The sequence below is a fragment of the Hemicordylus capensis genome, chromosome 1 (assembly GCF_027244095.1).
Source record: "Hemicordylus capensis ecotype Gifberg chromosome 1, rHemCap1.1.pri, whole genome shotgun sequence".
In the NCBI taxonomy this organism is placed as follows: Eukaryota; Metazoa; Chordata; class Lepidosauria; order Squamata; family Cordylidae; genus Hemicordylus; species Hemicordylus capensis.
Window position 1 is genome coordinate 325,141,545 of NC_069657.1, and position 17,765 is coordinate 325,159,309.

Here is a 17,765-nt window from a genome sequence, read left to right on the forward strand (position 1 = left end):
GTCACAGCTGTGCCCAAGACATCTGGGCACTTCATCAGTACTGCCTGTTTAATGTCTTTCAATATCTATTTATCATCTCTATTCAAGCAACCATTCAACATTCCTTTTAACAATGCCAGCTGCTGGCCAGCAATACTAGTGTAGAGGTTTAACAACATTTTAAGAATACATGTACTGGCAAACCTCTTTATCCATGGGGTTGTGGTTTTGGGTGAAACCGTGGATAATGAGGCATTGAGCCAATGGGAATCGGGGGCGGGGGTAGTTTAGGTTCCTGGAGGCAAAAGAACAGCAAAAAGCTAAAATAAATTGGCAGAAATACAAGCAAAAAAAGGAATGTACCATGCTCTCCAGCTGCGCTGTAATGCACTCCAAAACCCCAAATTTAGTCAATTTTCTGTGAAAAATCGCAAGGAAAACCCTTTTTAAAAAAATCACAGAAATTAGTCACAAAAATGGCTACTTTTGTCAAAATGTCAGTTGGAAATTATCTTGGAGGTAATTTCTGGCCACCTAGGAACTGCGCACACATGTTTCTTAACCACGTTTTCAATACCCATATTCCGAGATCGGGCGTCAATTGCCTGACTGTGGATATGCGATGCCACGGTTGTCAGGACTGCATGTGTTGAGGTTCACTTGTATTTCCATGGATCAAACAGATGAATTGAGTATCTGTTGCCAGTTCCCTTTCCTGTTATATATCTATATTTATAAAGTAATCAATAGCACTAAAGTGGAACTGAAGGATTGGGGCTCTTAAACATTGTGATCCAGAGGCTCAAAAGTGGCAGCTAATTTAAACTGCATTGATATAAAGGAATTAGTTGGAACTAAATTTCTCTGGATCAGGGCCATTGATTTTAGATTTTCTAGTAAATATTTTTAAATATATATCTATGTTTAGCTTCCGCCCTGCAACCCCCCCCCCAAAAGACACTTCGCAATAATGCATCAGAACAGAATACAAATATAAAACAATAGACACATATATCTGAAAATACCAGAAAATGTAAAATACCAGACACATACCAATGTGAAAAATAAAAAATCCAAGTTCATTATTTGTTCAATATTACCCTGCTAACTTGGCAAAGAGGCACCTTTTAATGTGATGATTCTCTTTATTTAGCAGGGGAAGAGTAACTGGCCCTATCCACCCCCAGCACAGTACTTCCATTGACTGTCGCTGGTGTGTGTCTTATGTTTCTTTTTAGAATGTGAGCCCTTTGGGGACAGGGAGCCATCTTATTTATTTAATCAATATTTTGGATATCACCAAGAATAAAACCATAGTGTTTTCAAATTTATTTATGCCTATGCAGCAGATTTTCCTTAATGTGTGAATTATACCAGACAATATACTTGTAAGGAGCCATAATGTTTTCTCTTCCAACATCCACAAACAGGTTTTAACTGTTTTTAACTGTTTTAGCTGTGCAAATTGCAACCAGTGCAAAAAACAGTCAACAGGGGAAAAACAAACCTCCAAAATAGCGAACAGGATTGTTCCTAGATCGAAACAGGCCCTTCATTTGAAGGGTGTTCTGTTTCGAGCACAGAATGTTCCAAAATCAGTATGTTCTGCACATCCCTATGATGGAGTAGTTCCACTGGTTAAATAGAACTTAGAAGCTGTGCTTTAAATCTTGCTGTGCATGCTGCTTGTTTTGTTACACACACCTATTGGGCTGTATCCAAAGAAGCCTTGTGTAAGTAAAAGGCACTTTTGCTCATGCAAGGCAGCCCGCTGCTGGATCCAGCACCCTATCCAAACCTCGAGGGTTTCTTGACCCTCAAGATCAAATCTGGAGAGGGTCACAGAGGGTTGCAGTGGATCGATGGAGGGAAACCCCCATTGTGGGGGGTGGTGTAGTCTACCTATTGTCAAATATCTTACCCTGACCATAACATGCAACCCAGGTTGTGGTCAGGGTAAAATCAAAATTCAGTCCTTTATGAAATAATTCATACTTGTGATAATTTACATCTAATGAAAGATGACCACAATCTAAATATCATGTCACTAGTTCCAGGAACCAAAGGATTTGGATCTATTAAAGGATTTGGATCTATGTTTTCAAAGCATTTTATAAATCATGATTTTAGTTGTTATAAAACTTATTTTTTGAAATACATCTGTACAATAAAAATCAGCAGAGCTGAGCAAGATCTAATAGAACTTGGAATAGGAAAAGCTGCTGATGAATAAACTTATACTGGAATATATTAAAAGTATGATCAAGCTCAAGCTTCTGTTTGTTTGTTTGTTTACACTATACACTGTTTCCAAAAGGAGTTAGACTTGTTTTTCTAACAGTAGCCTCCCCATGTTACATGGCAAGCGTCTTCTGAAACCTAATTGAGTTTTAAAAACAGTTTGTGATATGGCTCGGAGAACTCATTTGTAAATTTGAAATTCCATTGGGCTAGCACAAACCTGTTGTATGAGCCTAAGGAGCTCTTTTGATCCTAGCTGAGAGGTAGAATAATTGAGCAGCTTAATTAACAAGCTAAGCTAATTAGAGCATTTTGATTTGAATCAATGTGTATGGGTTGGTTTGCCAGTTATAACATGATTAACTACAAAATAGCTGTACTGTAAAAAAGTATCAACTTCAACGATTAGTATATTTTCACTTGGGAACATGCATTACTATGCACTTGTACACCAGTAGCTATAACTAAAGTACTAAAAGCATTTTACAAATCATGCTCACAGAAGTTATCTATATATTTAATTCTCTTGGGTGTGCCTTTCGAACGTGCGTCCCGGCAGCCCAGCTGATTGGCTGGGCTGCAGGGGCGCCTGATTGGGTAAGGCGCACCCAAGGGAATTGCCTGGCTGGGCGGTTAAATCCAAGTTGCAATAGAACTTGGAAAAAGGAAAAGCTGCGGTTGAATACATTTGTACTGAAATATATTAAAAGTGTGATTAAGCCACCTAATGGTGCAGTGGGGAAATGCTTGACTAACAAGCAGAAGGTTGCTAGTTCGAATCCCTGCTGGTATGTTTCCCAGACAATGGGAAACACCTATATCGGGCAGCAGCAATATAGGAGGATGCTGAAAGGCATCATCTCATACTGCGTGAGAGGAAGTAATGGTAAACCCCTCCTGTATTCTACCAAAGAAAACCACAGGGCCCTGTGGGCGCCAGTAGTTGAAATTGACTTGACGGCACACTTTACTCTGTTTGTTTATTTACACTTATATACTGTTCTTCTTCTTCTGAGTTCAGAACAGCTTACATATGGCCTCCAGGCAGTCCCCCATCTAGACAGCTTATAAGACCAGACCTCCTTTGCGTCTGCAACAGGACAGCTTCATGTAACACTGGAATAGTTGGGTGGATCTAGGCATTGCAAGAAAAAAACACAAGAACAGGGGCCCTAGAGCCCACAGGGGATCTTTATCTGGACTATTTAGCAAATGGGCTGTTGTCCACAAAGAGAAGCAGAGTTTGTTTAGTGAAGAAGAGTTTTAACAAAAAGAACACTATATCATGGAACTCTGTCAAAGATGGCAATGGCAACACTATGCACATTTGGGCTGTGAACAATGGCCATCCGATTACTACTCACCTAAAATGGCATTGTGAAGATAGAGAATGCCAGAAAAGGAAGACTGGGATGAAAGTGGTCCCTATGAACTGAGAAGGGTGAAGTTATGAAGGGCAATAACTTGTCATTTCCCCATTCACTGGCAGGCATGGAGGACTATGCATATATGCTCCTGTTGCCAGCAAATACAGGAAACAACGGGTACCATGCAAGCATAACCGCTTATGCCACCAGAACTGGGATTTAACCTGAAATGAAGCAAGGGTGTATGTGTGGGGAGAATAAGCAGCCTTGGAGAACATTAGTCCTCATGAGTTCTTTTTGAACTGAACCTCCTTGTACTTAATGTGGGGTCTGCCAGATGTTGCTGAACTACAACTCCCAGAATCTCCAGTCACAATAAATGGCTCTGTCAATTGTGGCTAGGGATGCTGGGAGTTGTAGTTCAGCAACATCTGGCAGACCCCACCTTAAGAACCACTGCAGTATAGGATCCCATAAACTGCAAGGGAGTATACAACCTTGCAATTTAAAGGACTGTGGGGTAACCTGGATACGCATGCTCAAGTTTGGATGCGGTCAATCCACAGTACATCATTTGCAATTAAATGTATATACTCTGATGAGCATCCTGTGGTGTTTGGGCTCTGATTCTGGAAAGTATATCTCCAGATGTTTTTCATCCTTAAGGTTACCTAGCTAATTTACGTAAGTTGTTCTGGTAAGAACTAATCTGCCTACTTTCCATTCATTATAACCTTAATTGATGATTACCTTCCTCAAAGGTTTACCCACTTCAGCCTTAAACGTTCACACATCTGCCATCTTGAACTGGGCTGGACGACATCACCACAAACTATATCTATTTGTCCCTACTCCTGTGCAAATTTGGTGCAAATTGGTTAGGCAGTTTACAAGTTAGTCCACTTACACTTAAAACGTTCATGTGTCCGCCATCTTGAATTGGGTGGATGATATCATTACTGTCCTTGAGATGTCTCTATATGTCTCTACAGCGGAAGCAAATGTGGTTCAAATTCACAAGTTATTCCACCTGTTCCATCTTGAATTGGGGTGGATGGCATCATCATGAACTGCACCATTGAGGTGTCCCTATGTGTCCCTACAGATGTACCAAATTTGGTTCAAATTGGTAAGATGGCCCACATGTTAACCCCCTTGTGCCTCAAATGTCCATGTGTCCACCATCTTGAATTGGGTTGGATGACATCACCATGAACTAAATAGTTGAGGCGTGCCTATGTGCCCCTACAGCTGTAGCAAATTTGGTTCAAATTGGTTAGGCGGTTCACAGCTAGCCTCTTAAGCCTCTTGTCTGCCATCTTGAATCAGTGTGGATGACATCATCACACACTACACCAATGTGTCTCTACAACTGTACCCAATTTGGTTCTGCCTGGTACGTACACACACCCACCCACCCACCCCTGTGGCTTTCTTTGGTAGAATACAGGAGGGGTTTGCCATTGCCTTCTCCCACACAGTATGAGAGGATGCCTTTCAGCATCTTCCTGTATTGCTGCTGCCCGATATAGTACCAGTGGGGATTCAAACCGGCAACCTTCTGCTTGTTAGGCAAGCATTTCCCCGCTGCGCCACTTAAGGTGCTGATCTACAAGAACAACAAATATTTTTATACTGCTTTTCAACAAAAAGTTTCAAAGCAGTTCAGAAAAATAATAAATATGGATCCCTGTCCCCAAAGGGCCCACAATCTAAAAATAAACATCAGACACCAGTAACAGTCACTGGAGGGTACTGTGCTGGGGGTGGATAGGGCCAGTTGCTCTCCCCCTGCTAAATAAAGAGAACTAGCAGGGCCAGGCGCAGAGCATCTGTACCTCAGGCCGGACCACCCCCCACTGCTCCTCCCGCCACACGCCTGGCTTTCTGGCCGACCACCCACTTCCCCCCCACTTCCTTGCCTCCCGTGCTTTCTATCAGGCTGGTCCACTGGTCAGCCCAGTTCCTCCCCCCCGCCCACTTCTCACCCCCACCTTGCGGTTTCTGGCTGTTGGGCTGGCCAACTGGTTGGCCCAGTTCTTCTCCACTCTATCCCCACGCTTTCTAGCTGGCGGCTGGCCAGAGAGCCAGCCTGCCACCTCCTCCCACCCACTCCTGTTAGTGGCCACTGCCTCCTCCAGCCAACTGGCTGCCACCACCTTTGTCTCCCCATCCCGGTTGTTATGCCCCAGGCAGCTGCTCACAAACTCTCACAAGAGCTGCCATGCATGGGATTAGCAACAGGTACATTTAGGAAAAAGAGATAGATTGATCCTCATAGAAGATCTCTTAAATCTACATTTACACAAAAAGCATATGTGTATGCAACTATAGTCAGAGGCGTATCTAGGGAAAATAGCGCCTAGGGCAAGCACTGAAATTGCACACTCTGTCCAAACATCTGACACCCATCTTTCAGATAACTTTACCATAATATCAGCTGAAAAATACAAGTCAATGTAATCTCGTTAATCTTTTAATATTTCAAAAACTATTTCGCAGTGGACGTAGCCAGACCAAAAAATGCTGGAAAACTACAAATTTCAGTATGCTGGGGCTCATGAAATACCCAAATACTATGTGGAGGTGTACTTGGAAAACTAAACAGAAGTGCCTGTCTAATTCTCTACTATGCATTGTAGCATCACTATTACATACGTTTTAAAAATAAATGGAGAATTTGGCATTTCCCAGATACTCTGAAAATAATTAAAGGATATGCAGAGTAAACTGTGTCACTGCTTGGAATATATTCTAGTATTTCAGAAAGACAGTTAAAATGAGAGAAAGAGAGCAAGAAACTCCCAGTGGGCCTTAATATTAAGGATTTCACACTGATTCAAAGACAAACTCAGCATTAATAGCCATATTATGAAGACATCACATCTAACTCACTTATCACAAGAAGTAAAGTAAGAACAAATGAATACAATCCTAGCTCATAAGTTTCAGCTCAATATTCACAAGCCCTGATTCTCTGTACATAGTGCCAAACTGAATATGTGTACAGTGACTTAAATTTTTTAAAAAAATACCTGTAGCCCCTTTGGGGGCTTCCTAAAGGCTGTGGGGTGGCTCTGCAAAGGTTCCCCCTCCCCTCGCTGGCCTCTAGAGCTTTGCAGGGACCATTTGAGCATGTGCGGTGGCCATTTTTAAAAAATATATATATTTAAAATTGGCTGCTGAAAACAAAATGGCTGCCGTGCATGCTCAAATGGCCTCTGCGAGGCCTGGCACGGCCTAGGGCCTCACAGAGGCCATTTGAGCATGCAGAGTGGCCTTTTTTTTCCCAGTGGCCATTTTTTTTAAAAAATAATTTTTTTTAAAATGGCGCCCCCTTCAAGTGGCGCCCGGGGCACGTGCCCTGCCTGCCCTACCCCTAGATATGCCCCTGACTATAGTGTATGTCTATCCACTACTGAAGAAAAGGCCACCAATTTTATTTCAAACAGGCCTACAGAATGTCATATATGGAGTTACCCCAATATTTTAGGATTAAAAAACAAGCCAGCATTTAAAGGGTTTTTAAAATGAGTTTCCTATGAAGGAGCAAGTGTATAAAAATAAGACTTTTGCTGGAGGAGTGGTAAATGCTTAATGTTCATTTTAGCAATTTGTGAAGCCATTTTCAATAAGTTGCGGTATTTGAGTCCATTACAAGCTTATTAAAAAGATAATTTCTAAGTTATTTATATATGAACTACTGTTACAAGCACAGAGCAAAATAAAATAATATTTACTATAAGGAAAAACATATTGTGAAAGAACCATTTTCTCATATATTTTGCTTTTTAAGTAATTTTGAGAACTTTGTTGCTAAACCAAAAGGAAACAAATCCATTTTGTTAGAGCATTTTTTCTTCTTTCTTATTCTTTTTAAAGCTTTTAACACCTTAACACTAGACTATTTTCCTCACAAGAAGGTATATTGTTGGGCTGGGGAGGATTTTTCTTACAAGTTTGTAAGAAAGAGAGAGAGAGAGGGAGAGAGAGAGAACTAAACCAGGGAGGGAAGTTGGGGGTGGGGAGAAGAAACACAGCACGCTAAGATCATCTGAGGAGGTCCAGCTCCAGTTGCCACCAGCTCGTCTGGTGGCGACCCAGAGGCGGGCCTTCTCTGTAGCCGCTCCTGGACTGTGGAATGTGCTCCCTGCAGACATCCGTAATTTGAATTCTTTATTACAATTTAGGAGAGCCCTAAAGACCTACCTGTTCGGCCTAGCTTTCCAGTGCTCTTAAATTGTTTTAAAGGGTCTTTGATGTTTGTGAACCACCCTGAGCTATTTTGTAAGGGTGGTCTAAAAATGGAATAAATAAATAAATAAATAAATAAACACAAGTAAACTGGCTTTCAAATGCACACAGGAACATACAAGTTTTTCAAACTGGGATGGAAGAAACACATACATGTGTACACCCACACAAACACACGGTTCATACGGGGGGGGGGTGGAGAGAAGCATAGTGGGAAGGGGAACAAATAAAACAAACAGATATGGATTGGTGTTTGTTTGTTTTTATTGTCCTTGAGAGAGAGAAGTTCAACCAGTCTTCCACTTCTCATCCCATCCAGCTTCATTCCTCTCTCCAACTCCTTGCAATTATATTCAATGCAGAGCAACTAGGAAGCAACTCAGGAATGCAGCTGAACCAGTTAGGCTGCTGGGGAGAGGGTGGGACTAGCACCACAAAGGCAAATTGACCCTTTGTTTAAACTGCTGATGATGATCTCGCTCCTGCCAATCTTCATTCAGATTAACAGGAAGTTGTGGGACTAGAATCAGATGGGCCGGTTTGTTTTTTAAAACAATTTTCTGCATGGGCACGTAGCAGCTGCTCACCTTAGATGGACTAGTGACCGGGGGTGGGGCGTGATTCCTCAAAAAGTGCCACTCTTCGCACTGCCTCACCCTCTGACACCTGGAGTTTCTTGGAACTGGCAGAGGCTCACCTGGCATTCTGCTGGGAGACTGTCTTGCCTCCAGCTCTCAGCTGCCATCTGTACATGTGCGGAGGCCATCTGAGTGGTCAACACCCAATGATTCTTTTACAAAGGGTTTCTTACAGCCTGAATGCTTGCAGACAAAATACTTTGCATAAAACTGGATTAAAAGTTCTATAAAGAGGATAGTTGTTTCGTGGTGTTTTATATTGGAGGTGTGACAATTCAGGGCATGGCTATGGGACATGACTGTTGGGCAGGGATGTGCACGAACCGGTTCGCAGGCCATGTTGGAAGCCTGCGAACCGGTTCGCTTGTCTGGCGGTCTGATGAACCGTCGGCGGGGGGTGTTGCTTTAAGGGTGGGGGGGTTGTACTTACCCCTCCCGCCGCTTTCTCCCCTCCGGCGCTCCAGTTTTCAGCAAAATCTTCGGGGTGGCAGCATTCCACTATTATTATTTCTATAGTACTTTGTATGCAAAGTTATTTATAATACTACCAATCACATCTATATTTTCATTTACAGATGGGACTGAAATATCAAGATCACATGATTTGGATAGCAAGCTCCTAGCTGGACAGGGTTTTAACCAAGGCTTACATTGTTTCCTATTCTGTTCATGGATCACACTTGCTTTCAATAGCTCACCTAGGATTCATGATAAGGCGACGGAAGAAGTAAGTCCAGGTGATATAATCCATGGCATCCTGCTTTGAAGTTATCGTTCCAGCTGCAATTTCAGCATTTAAATGATCAGACAGAACTTCCAGCAAACTGAAGAAGAAGAAGAAAATTGCACCATATCATAAAAGAAAGTACATTAAGTTGTAATGGCATGATGTAACTCAAAACTTCCAACCTGATATGTATTTTAAAAAATACTCTTAACACCTAGCTACCATTAATACATCTTTAAAAGCTGCTTCAATTATTAAAATTTATTCCACTGTGTGTAAGAATCTAAAATGGAGAAAAGAATTTGGAAGAGACACTACCACTGCTACTACAGTGGTCCCTCTACTTACGAAATTAATCCGTTCCGAATGCACATTTGTAAGTCGAAAAATTTGTAAGTCAAAAAGCAGTTTCCCATAGGAATGCATTGGGAACGGATTAATGCGTTCCGGAGCCTAGAAAAAAGACCCAGACCCCCAGTAAGGCTTGCAAACTGCACAGGAACATTTCTTTTCAAGAATAAACAGGCAGTAAACAGGCAGGCAAGTCAAGGAAACCGCATGTAAAATTCGTAAGTCGAGGAAACCCCATCTAAATATTTGTAAGTCGAGGAAACCCTATCTAAAAATTTGTAAGTCGAAAAAACCGCATCTAAAACCGGATCTAAAACTGCCGTTTGTAACTCGAAAAATACTTATGTCGAGTAGTTTGTAAGTCGAGGGACCACTGTATTCCGCTACTTATTACCAGCTATTGTTCTTACAGATGCAACATCACTCTGCCTCATCTCTCTCCGTTTCTCTTGTTCCATCTACATTTAATTTGTCAGAGCTTTTGGATACTATCTTGACACTACCAAAGATGTTTCTGGATGCGAACTAGGCCTGGTCTCACCACAGCCCAAACTACAGATATCCACATTACAGATGCACATTTGTGGTCTTTAAATGGAGAATTTATTTAAAAACGGGAATGTAAGTGTAAAACCAAGGAAATAAATCCATCTGAATGAATTTTTACTATCTGAAGATTGTGTGAAGTTCAGTTTTAGCATGTGTGGAAAACACAGGACTTTAGTTAATCATTTTTCATTAAAATAGTTCTTTTCCACTACCTTGATTCTACTGGAAAAGGCTCGTAAAGAAATTTTTTGTAGAAATCTTTCTTGATGTCATGAACCAGAATAACTGCTTTGCCTTGGTCATCAAATTGAGGTCTACCAGCACGTCCCATCATCTGAAGAACATCTACAAAAGTCAATTGATTACAATATCAATTATGTTAATATGCTTCCACTATAATCTGTCTAAATTAGGCACCCATCTCACATTTGTCCCAACATTCTCCATTATTGAAGTAGAATGATTACAATGTTACGTTTTCCCACACTGTAGATTCTATTGTTCTTAAACTAGCAAACATCAAGACACAGTATTTTTTACTGACATTGATCAAAACAAGTTTTAAAACTTTTGAACTGAAAAAGAAAATATCACCCAATTGAATGAACAAAAGTATTTCAAGTTAAAACCAATTTCTAAACCAACCCCTGCTAACTGGGCAAAGAGGCACCTTTTACCATGGTGATTCTCTTTATTTAGCAGGGGGAGAGTAACTGGCCCTATCCACCCACAGCACAGTACTTCCAGTGACTGTTGCTGGTGTCTATCTTATGTTTCGTTTTAGAATGTGAGCCCTTTGGGGACAGGGAGCCATCTTATTTATTTGTTATTTCTCTTTGTAAACCGCCCTGAGCTATTTTTGGCAGGGCGGTGTAGAAATCGAAATAATAACAACAACAACAACAACAACAACAACAACAATAATAATAATAATGCAGATTTTCAAGTTCCAGCCATATCCTATATTGTAAGAGCTTTAGATGAAATGTTCAGAGTGCTGTTTCAAGGCTCCTGAACTCTACAGTCCAGACATGCTTCAGCAGAGTGCTTTATTCTATTTTTCATTCAATACAGTTCATTATTTATTTATAATATTTATATACCTCCTGATATGTGTATCTCTAAAACAACAAATATAAAACAGAGTAAAAGCAATTTCATAGGATAAAAATTTAGAAACAATTTCATAGAATAAAAACAAACAGTTTAAAATTAATTTCTGTTAAAAGCCTGAGTGAACAAGTGTGTCTTGAGGGTCTCCCTAAAAGCAAATAGAGATGGAGATGTTCTTATTTTGACAGGGAGCATATTCCAAAATCGTGGGGGTAGCCACAGAGAAGGCCCGAGTTGCCACCAAACGAGCCAGTCGCAACTGTAACCAGCCCTCTCCAGATGATCTCAATAGGCGACATGGTTCATGACAAAGGAAGAGCTCACTTAAGTACCCTGGACTCAAGCTGTTGAGGGCTTTATAGGTAATAACCAACATTTTTGTATTTTACTCATAAACATATTGGCAGCCAGTGTAGTTCTTTTAAAATTGGTGTTATGCGGTTCCTTTCGGTTGTCCCAGAGACCAGTCTGGCTGCTACATTCTCTATCAATTGTAGTTTCTGGACTATGTACAAAGGCAGCCCCATGTAGAGTGTGTTACAGTAATCAAGCCTGGAGATTACCAGCATATGCACCACTGTTTTACCCCCAGAAATGGATGTAGCTGATGTTATCAACCGAAGCTGATAAAAAGTGCTCCTGGCTACTGCCTCAATCTGAAAAAGCAGAAAGTTTTGGATGCAGGAGCACTCCCAAGCTACGTACCTGATCTTTCAGGGGGAGTGTAACCCCATCCTGAACACACAGTACCTCCATTTTATTTGGATTCAACTTCAGTGTGTTATCCCTCATCCTGACCATTATTGCCTCCAAGACAAGCATTTAGGGAAATTATGCCATTTCCTGATTAGGCTGATATGGAGAAATAGATCTGGGTGTCATCAGTATATTGATAACACCTGCACCAAACCACCTGATGATCTCTGCCAGCGGTTTCATGTAGATGTTAAAGAGCACTAGAGACAGTATGGAGCCTTGTGGAACTCTATCCTTGCTTTGCAGGACAGTTTCCAAGTGACACCATCTGGAACCACTGTTAAACAGTGCCACCCATGCCCACCTCCCTCAGGCGATTGGCCGATGTTATCGAAAGTTGCTGGGAGATCCAAAAGGATCAGCAGTCACACTCCTTCTGTTGATAGCTAATTGGAGATCATCCATTAGGCCGACCAAGGTAGTTCCAACCCCATAGCCCGCTCAAAAGCCGCTTTGATAGGAAATAAAATAGGACATAAGAATATATGAAACAGCTTTATACAAATAAGTTCCAGCTATCTTAAGCTATCTTTTGGCCCTTCTGTATATATTCTACACTGAGATATGGCCTTAATCCCAAGTAGGTCATATTGTAGTCCACAAGCTGGCTCCAATGCAGATTTCTGTGGTGCTCCCATGGTAAAAATACCTACCTTTACCTATAATACGTCAGCAATCCCAGCTGTGTAGTTTTCCACTAATACAAGTTTTAAAAATTCAATATGGACTATGATTTAGATTCATTTAAAAATCTGACCAAAAAAGGACATACCAAAAAGAATTTTATCTCTATTTGGATTCAAAAGTAATTAAAATTTTAGTTTCAAGTTACACAATTGCTTAGACACAATTCATATTCCTCTAAAACACATTTCCATTTTGTGACAATACCTGTAATTGGGTAGTCCACATAACGCCTTGTCTTTCCATCATAAAATTCTGTCCCTTTAACAATGACTAAATGTGCTGGAAAATTGACACCCCAGGCTAATGTACTTGTGGCAATAAGAACCTAAAAAATGAAAAGAGTGAGAGAAATAGTACGAGGTACAAATAGAAAAAGTAAATAATCTCATAATGGTATTACGAACAGAACAAGCATACTTGGATTTTGCAATTCACAAATAACTCTTCAACAGTTTTTCTGTCTCGTTCATGCAGACCAGCATGGTGGATGCCTATTCCAAAGGCAAGTGTCAGTTTGAGGTTAGACTCCCTTATTGTTGCTATGATGTCATCCATCTGCAATACACACAAAAAATGTACAAGAGGATTAATTTAATCTTTCAGAACCATTTTGTGTATTTTGTTCATGTGTTGCCAATGATTAAAAAAGCAAACCCTATCATATCCTTAGTGTTATGCAATATTTCTTATAAACAGAAGAAAAGAAAAGCTCCTTTTCTAAGGCATTCACAGGATATACAAGAAAACTGAGAAGCAAATTTATATGAACAAAACAGTAAAATCCTTACAAATACATTTTTATTTTTATAATGTATTACAGTTAAGAACAGTATAACCAAAATAAACCTTGTGACTGCTTGTCTTAATTCCTAATGTTACATTTTAATATTTCACTTTGAAATTATGAAAGCATTTTCAGACTATATGGACTTGCAAACTATCGTCTCAATCCAAAGGTACATATGTGAATATGTATGCATGCTATGGAGCATCTGAATTCCCTCCCACCAATGCTATCTGACAAATTATTATTATTATTATTTACATTTTATATTTTCAGACTATAAGCACTTGCAAACTATAGGCTCAATCCAAAGGTACATACAGTATGTGAATATGTATGCATGCTATGGAGCATCTGAATTCCCTCCCACCAATGCTATCTGACAAATTATTATTATTATTTACATTTTATATCCTGCTCTTCCTCCAAGGAGCCCAGAGTGGTGTACTACATACTTAGGTTTCTCCTCACAACAACCCTCTGAAGTAGGTTAGGCTGGGAGAGAAGTGACTGGCCCAGAGTCACTCAGCAAGGATCATGGCTGAATGGGGATTTGAACTCGGGTCTCCCCAGTCCTAGTCCAGCACTCTAGCCACTTCTGAAACTAAATGCCTTCTGAAACTTGTGAAAGCTTCAGAAACATTGTTCGGTACAGCAGAAGAAGTTGCTTTCAGGAAAATCAGAGAGACTGTGTGCATCTTTGTGGGCTTTTTTGCGTGTGGAGGGGATGGGGAAATCAAACCATTACAAATACATTAGAAACACTGAATTATTTGCTGAGCATTGCTATATTTATTGACAGCGAAAATAGTTTCTTAAATAAACAAACTTCCAGAAATTAATATAATCTGTTCATATCTTATCTACTCAAATTTAGACTGATTTGTCAAGCAGACAGAACTCAATATGATTGAAATTCCACAGCAATTACTTGACAGTAATGCCATTTACACATGTACAAAAGGGAACACAGTTTGCTAAAATGCTGTTGGATTTCTGGTGCTTATCAGTTTACATGATCTAAAGGAGACTCTTAGCTTTTTGTCCTCTGGACAAAGACAGATGCTGCTACCCAAATGTTTCTGACAGGTATCATAAATTAAGCAGGAAAATGAAAGTGTGCTATGTACACCAGAGTATCTGTTGGAAGCATAAGGAAATGGTATTCTACAGAAGCCCACGTGGATGGCTGGAGTAAAATAGTGAAAAACGGAATGCAAGCAAAAAGACTAAAAAGCAAAAGGAGAAGAATAAAACTGAGTTTCTTAAAATCACTTTAAAATATGTAATAACACAATTTATTTCTTCTTATAGGATATTCATAATGGAGTATTCATAATTCTCTATCAGTCCTTCAGGTGGAGAACTTTGAAGGAAAAACAGCTGTATCAGAATATTTTTTTAAAATGAAATTCTTTTCAACTTAATTTTATGCCGACTGCTCATGGAAGTATTATCAGTGACTGTGTTTAAAGAACATGCTAGTAACAGAATAGTTTCATAATAATAAGCTTTAGGCCAAGAGGAACTTTTAAAAAGGGTGATTGTCCTATATCAGTTCTTTTATATTTAGCCGGGGGGTGGGAAGAGGTCCCTATTTAAGCCCACCAAACCATTCCTGCAGTGGTTGCTGCTGGTTAGGGATATGTGAACAGGTTCAAATCCCAACTTGTTCGAAGTTGAACCGGTTTGGTTAGATGGATCAGTATCAAGCCAAACTCCCTGGTTCGGCTCGACATCTGACTGAACCCCCCAGCCATTTGGGTTTGGGTTTTTTGTGTGAGAATATATATATATATATATATATATATATATATATATATATATATATATATATATATGTATATATATATGTATATATATATGTATACATACACACATACACACACACACACACATATATATACAAACACACACACACACACATAATATATAGATAGATATATTTATGTGCGCATATATATAATATATATACACACACGCACACACATACACACACACTTTTTAAAAAACTTACCTCCTCCAGAGAGGAGGGGTCTGCAGATATTTCCCCACCGGCCTCAGTTTTGCTAAAAAGTGCCTGGTTTGGGTCATCTTTGGTCCTTTCCAGGCCTTTCCCCCATCATGGTGGCCATTTTGGAGGCATCACACATGCACAATGGGCCCCTGTGTGACCTGGCACCTTTTAGCAAAAATGGAGGCCGTCGGGGGCAACATCTGCGCCCCCACTCCGTGGCTTCAGAGAAACCCTCTGGAAGGAATAAGTAGAAAAAATTATTTTAAAAAGATAATTCAGAATGCCCCCGCCCGAGGTGAAATGCGGAGGGGGGGGGGCGAGGTTCAAGGGGGACAAAACCAAACTGGCCTTCTCCAGTTCAAGGCCAGTTCAGCCTCAAACCAAACCAGCCAGTTTTGTGCACACCCTTACTGCTGGTATCCAACTTATTTTTGTTTTTAGATTATGAGCTCTTTGGGGACAGGGAACCCTTTTATTATTTATGTTTTTATGTCAATTGCTTTGAGAATTACTGTTGAAAAGTGGTACACTGTATAAATATTTGTAGTAGCAGTAGAAGCTTTGATTCTCAGTCTTTTGAGCAAGAAACATTCCATCATTTAAAAAATGCATTAAAGTACCCACTTCTACAGATTTGGGTTTGAGGATGAATAAACCACATAGCTGTTCAATGAAATAAAACTATAATTAACAATGATAGGTTTAAGTACACATATTGTATTTTGTCCATTATATTTTTAAGTAGGCAACAATGCACAGTTCAGCAATTATAGTGACAGTTATAAACATGCACTTGTTTTCTTCTACAAAATAAAAAGGATTACATTGGGTGCCTATAGTGTTTATATCTGTCAGAATGTTTATTCAGCACAGCCAGGATTCTAATATTAATCACTCTCTTTGTTATCAGATTTCAAGCATAAAACATCCACTTCCATAAGTGGGGATTCTGCACCTGCACAGGAACTCTGTGGTAGTAATGCTGCAGCTTGTCGAGGTGTCCAGGCCCTGCCTCCATGCCCACAGCGTGCTATTTAAAGGCGGGCTGGGTGCCATGTTTCTCAGTTCTTGGATGACCGCCACGAAGGATAACTATCCAGACAAGCAGGTGAGTTCATCAGTATCAATGGAGAAAACAAGGGCATGCACACAAGCACACACATAGCAGAGCACTACTGCAGAGGGGTGGTCTGGGAGGGTCTTATGGACGTCGACAGATCTCTTCCAGATCATGAGTTACAGGTGAGCAACTTGTTTATCTAGATCGATCTCTAGAAGTATGGGTGCTTAGCAAGCTCTGCTTGGAGGAGGGTGTAGTAGTGATTATTGCAACACCCATTTCAGAATGCCTCTCCCGAAGTTCACCTCAGCAGCAGAGCGCACGTCTATGGAGTAATGTTTTATAAAGGGCAACTCTGTGGACCATGTAGCTGCCTTGCAGATGTCAGTGAAAGCAACTCCTGAAAAGTGTGCAGCTGATGAAGCGTAGGCCCAAGTGGAGTGGGCCTTGATTGACTCTGGTGGATTCTTTTGCAACTTGTAGGTGAGCAAGATGAGCTCGACCAGTCAGTTTGATAGTCTTTGCCTGGATATGCAGGAGCCTCTGGCAGCTCCTTTGTAGGCTATGAACAAGTGATTAGAGGATCTGAAGTCTTTTGTTTGAGCTAGGTAGAATAGTAGCGCTCTGCGCACATCCAGAGATTGCATAGTACGTTCTAGAGGGGTGGAAGGGTCCCTGAAGAAAGCTACAAACACAATGTCCTGATTTAGGTGGAAGGTAGACACTATCTTTGAAAGAAAATTGGGGTCCAAACGCATCAGCACCTTGTCCAGATAAATTCTTGTATAGTAAGAATCTATCCTTAAGGCTGTTAGCTCACTCACACACCTCGTGCTGGTAATAGCGAGTAAGAAGGCTGTCTTTAAAGTCACAAGTCTGATGGATGCAGTAGCCATTGATTCAAATGGAGCTTGAGTTAATGAAGAGAGCACCAATGAAATGCTCTTGGGCTCCACTGGGGCATGAATAGGAGGGTACACATTCGTAAGTCCCTTTAGGAAGGCTTTACTTTCCGGGTGAGAGTCTTGCCATCACATCCGGGTTGTTTTGATGAGTGTGCGGCCAAGTGGACTTTCAAGGACACATTAGCCAAACCTCGTGTCTTCAACATAGTTAGATAGAGCAGAACATCCCAGATGGTTGCATATTTTGGCAGAAAGCCATGTGCCCTGGCATAGATCTTGAACCTGCACCATTTCCTCATGTAATTACCCTGAGTAGAGGCCTTTCTCTAGTTAAAGC

The 17,765-nt window shown here is 40.6% G+C and overlaps 1 protein-coding gene across 2 annotated transcripts in view; it reads right to left on the reverse strand.

Annotated features, from left to right (window-relative positions):
- ASCC3 (activating signal cointegrator 1 complex subunit 3) overlaps positions 1-17,765 on the reverse strand; it is a 362,371-nt gene that overhangs the window by 91,722 nt on the left and 252,884 nt on the right. For both annotated transcript variants that reach the window (XM_053266329.1, XM_053258340.1), the window contains exons 31-34: positions 13,080-13,217; positions 12,867-12,987; positions 10,319-10,451; positions 9,178-9,303 (exon numbers count right to left, since the gene is read on the reverse strand). In XM_053266329.1, coding sequence (XP_053122304.1) covers positions 9,178-9,303; positions 10,319-10,451; positions 12,867-12,987; positions 13,080-13,217 — 518 coding nt within the window. The remainder of the gene's footprint in view (positions 1-9,177; positions 9,304-10,318; positions 10,452-12,866; positions 12,988-13,079; positions 13,218-17,765) is intronic.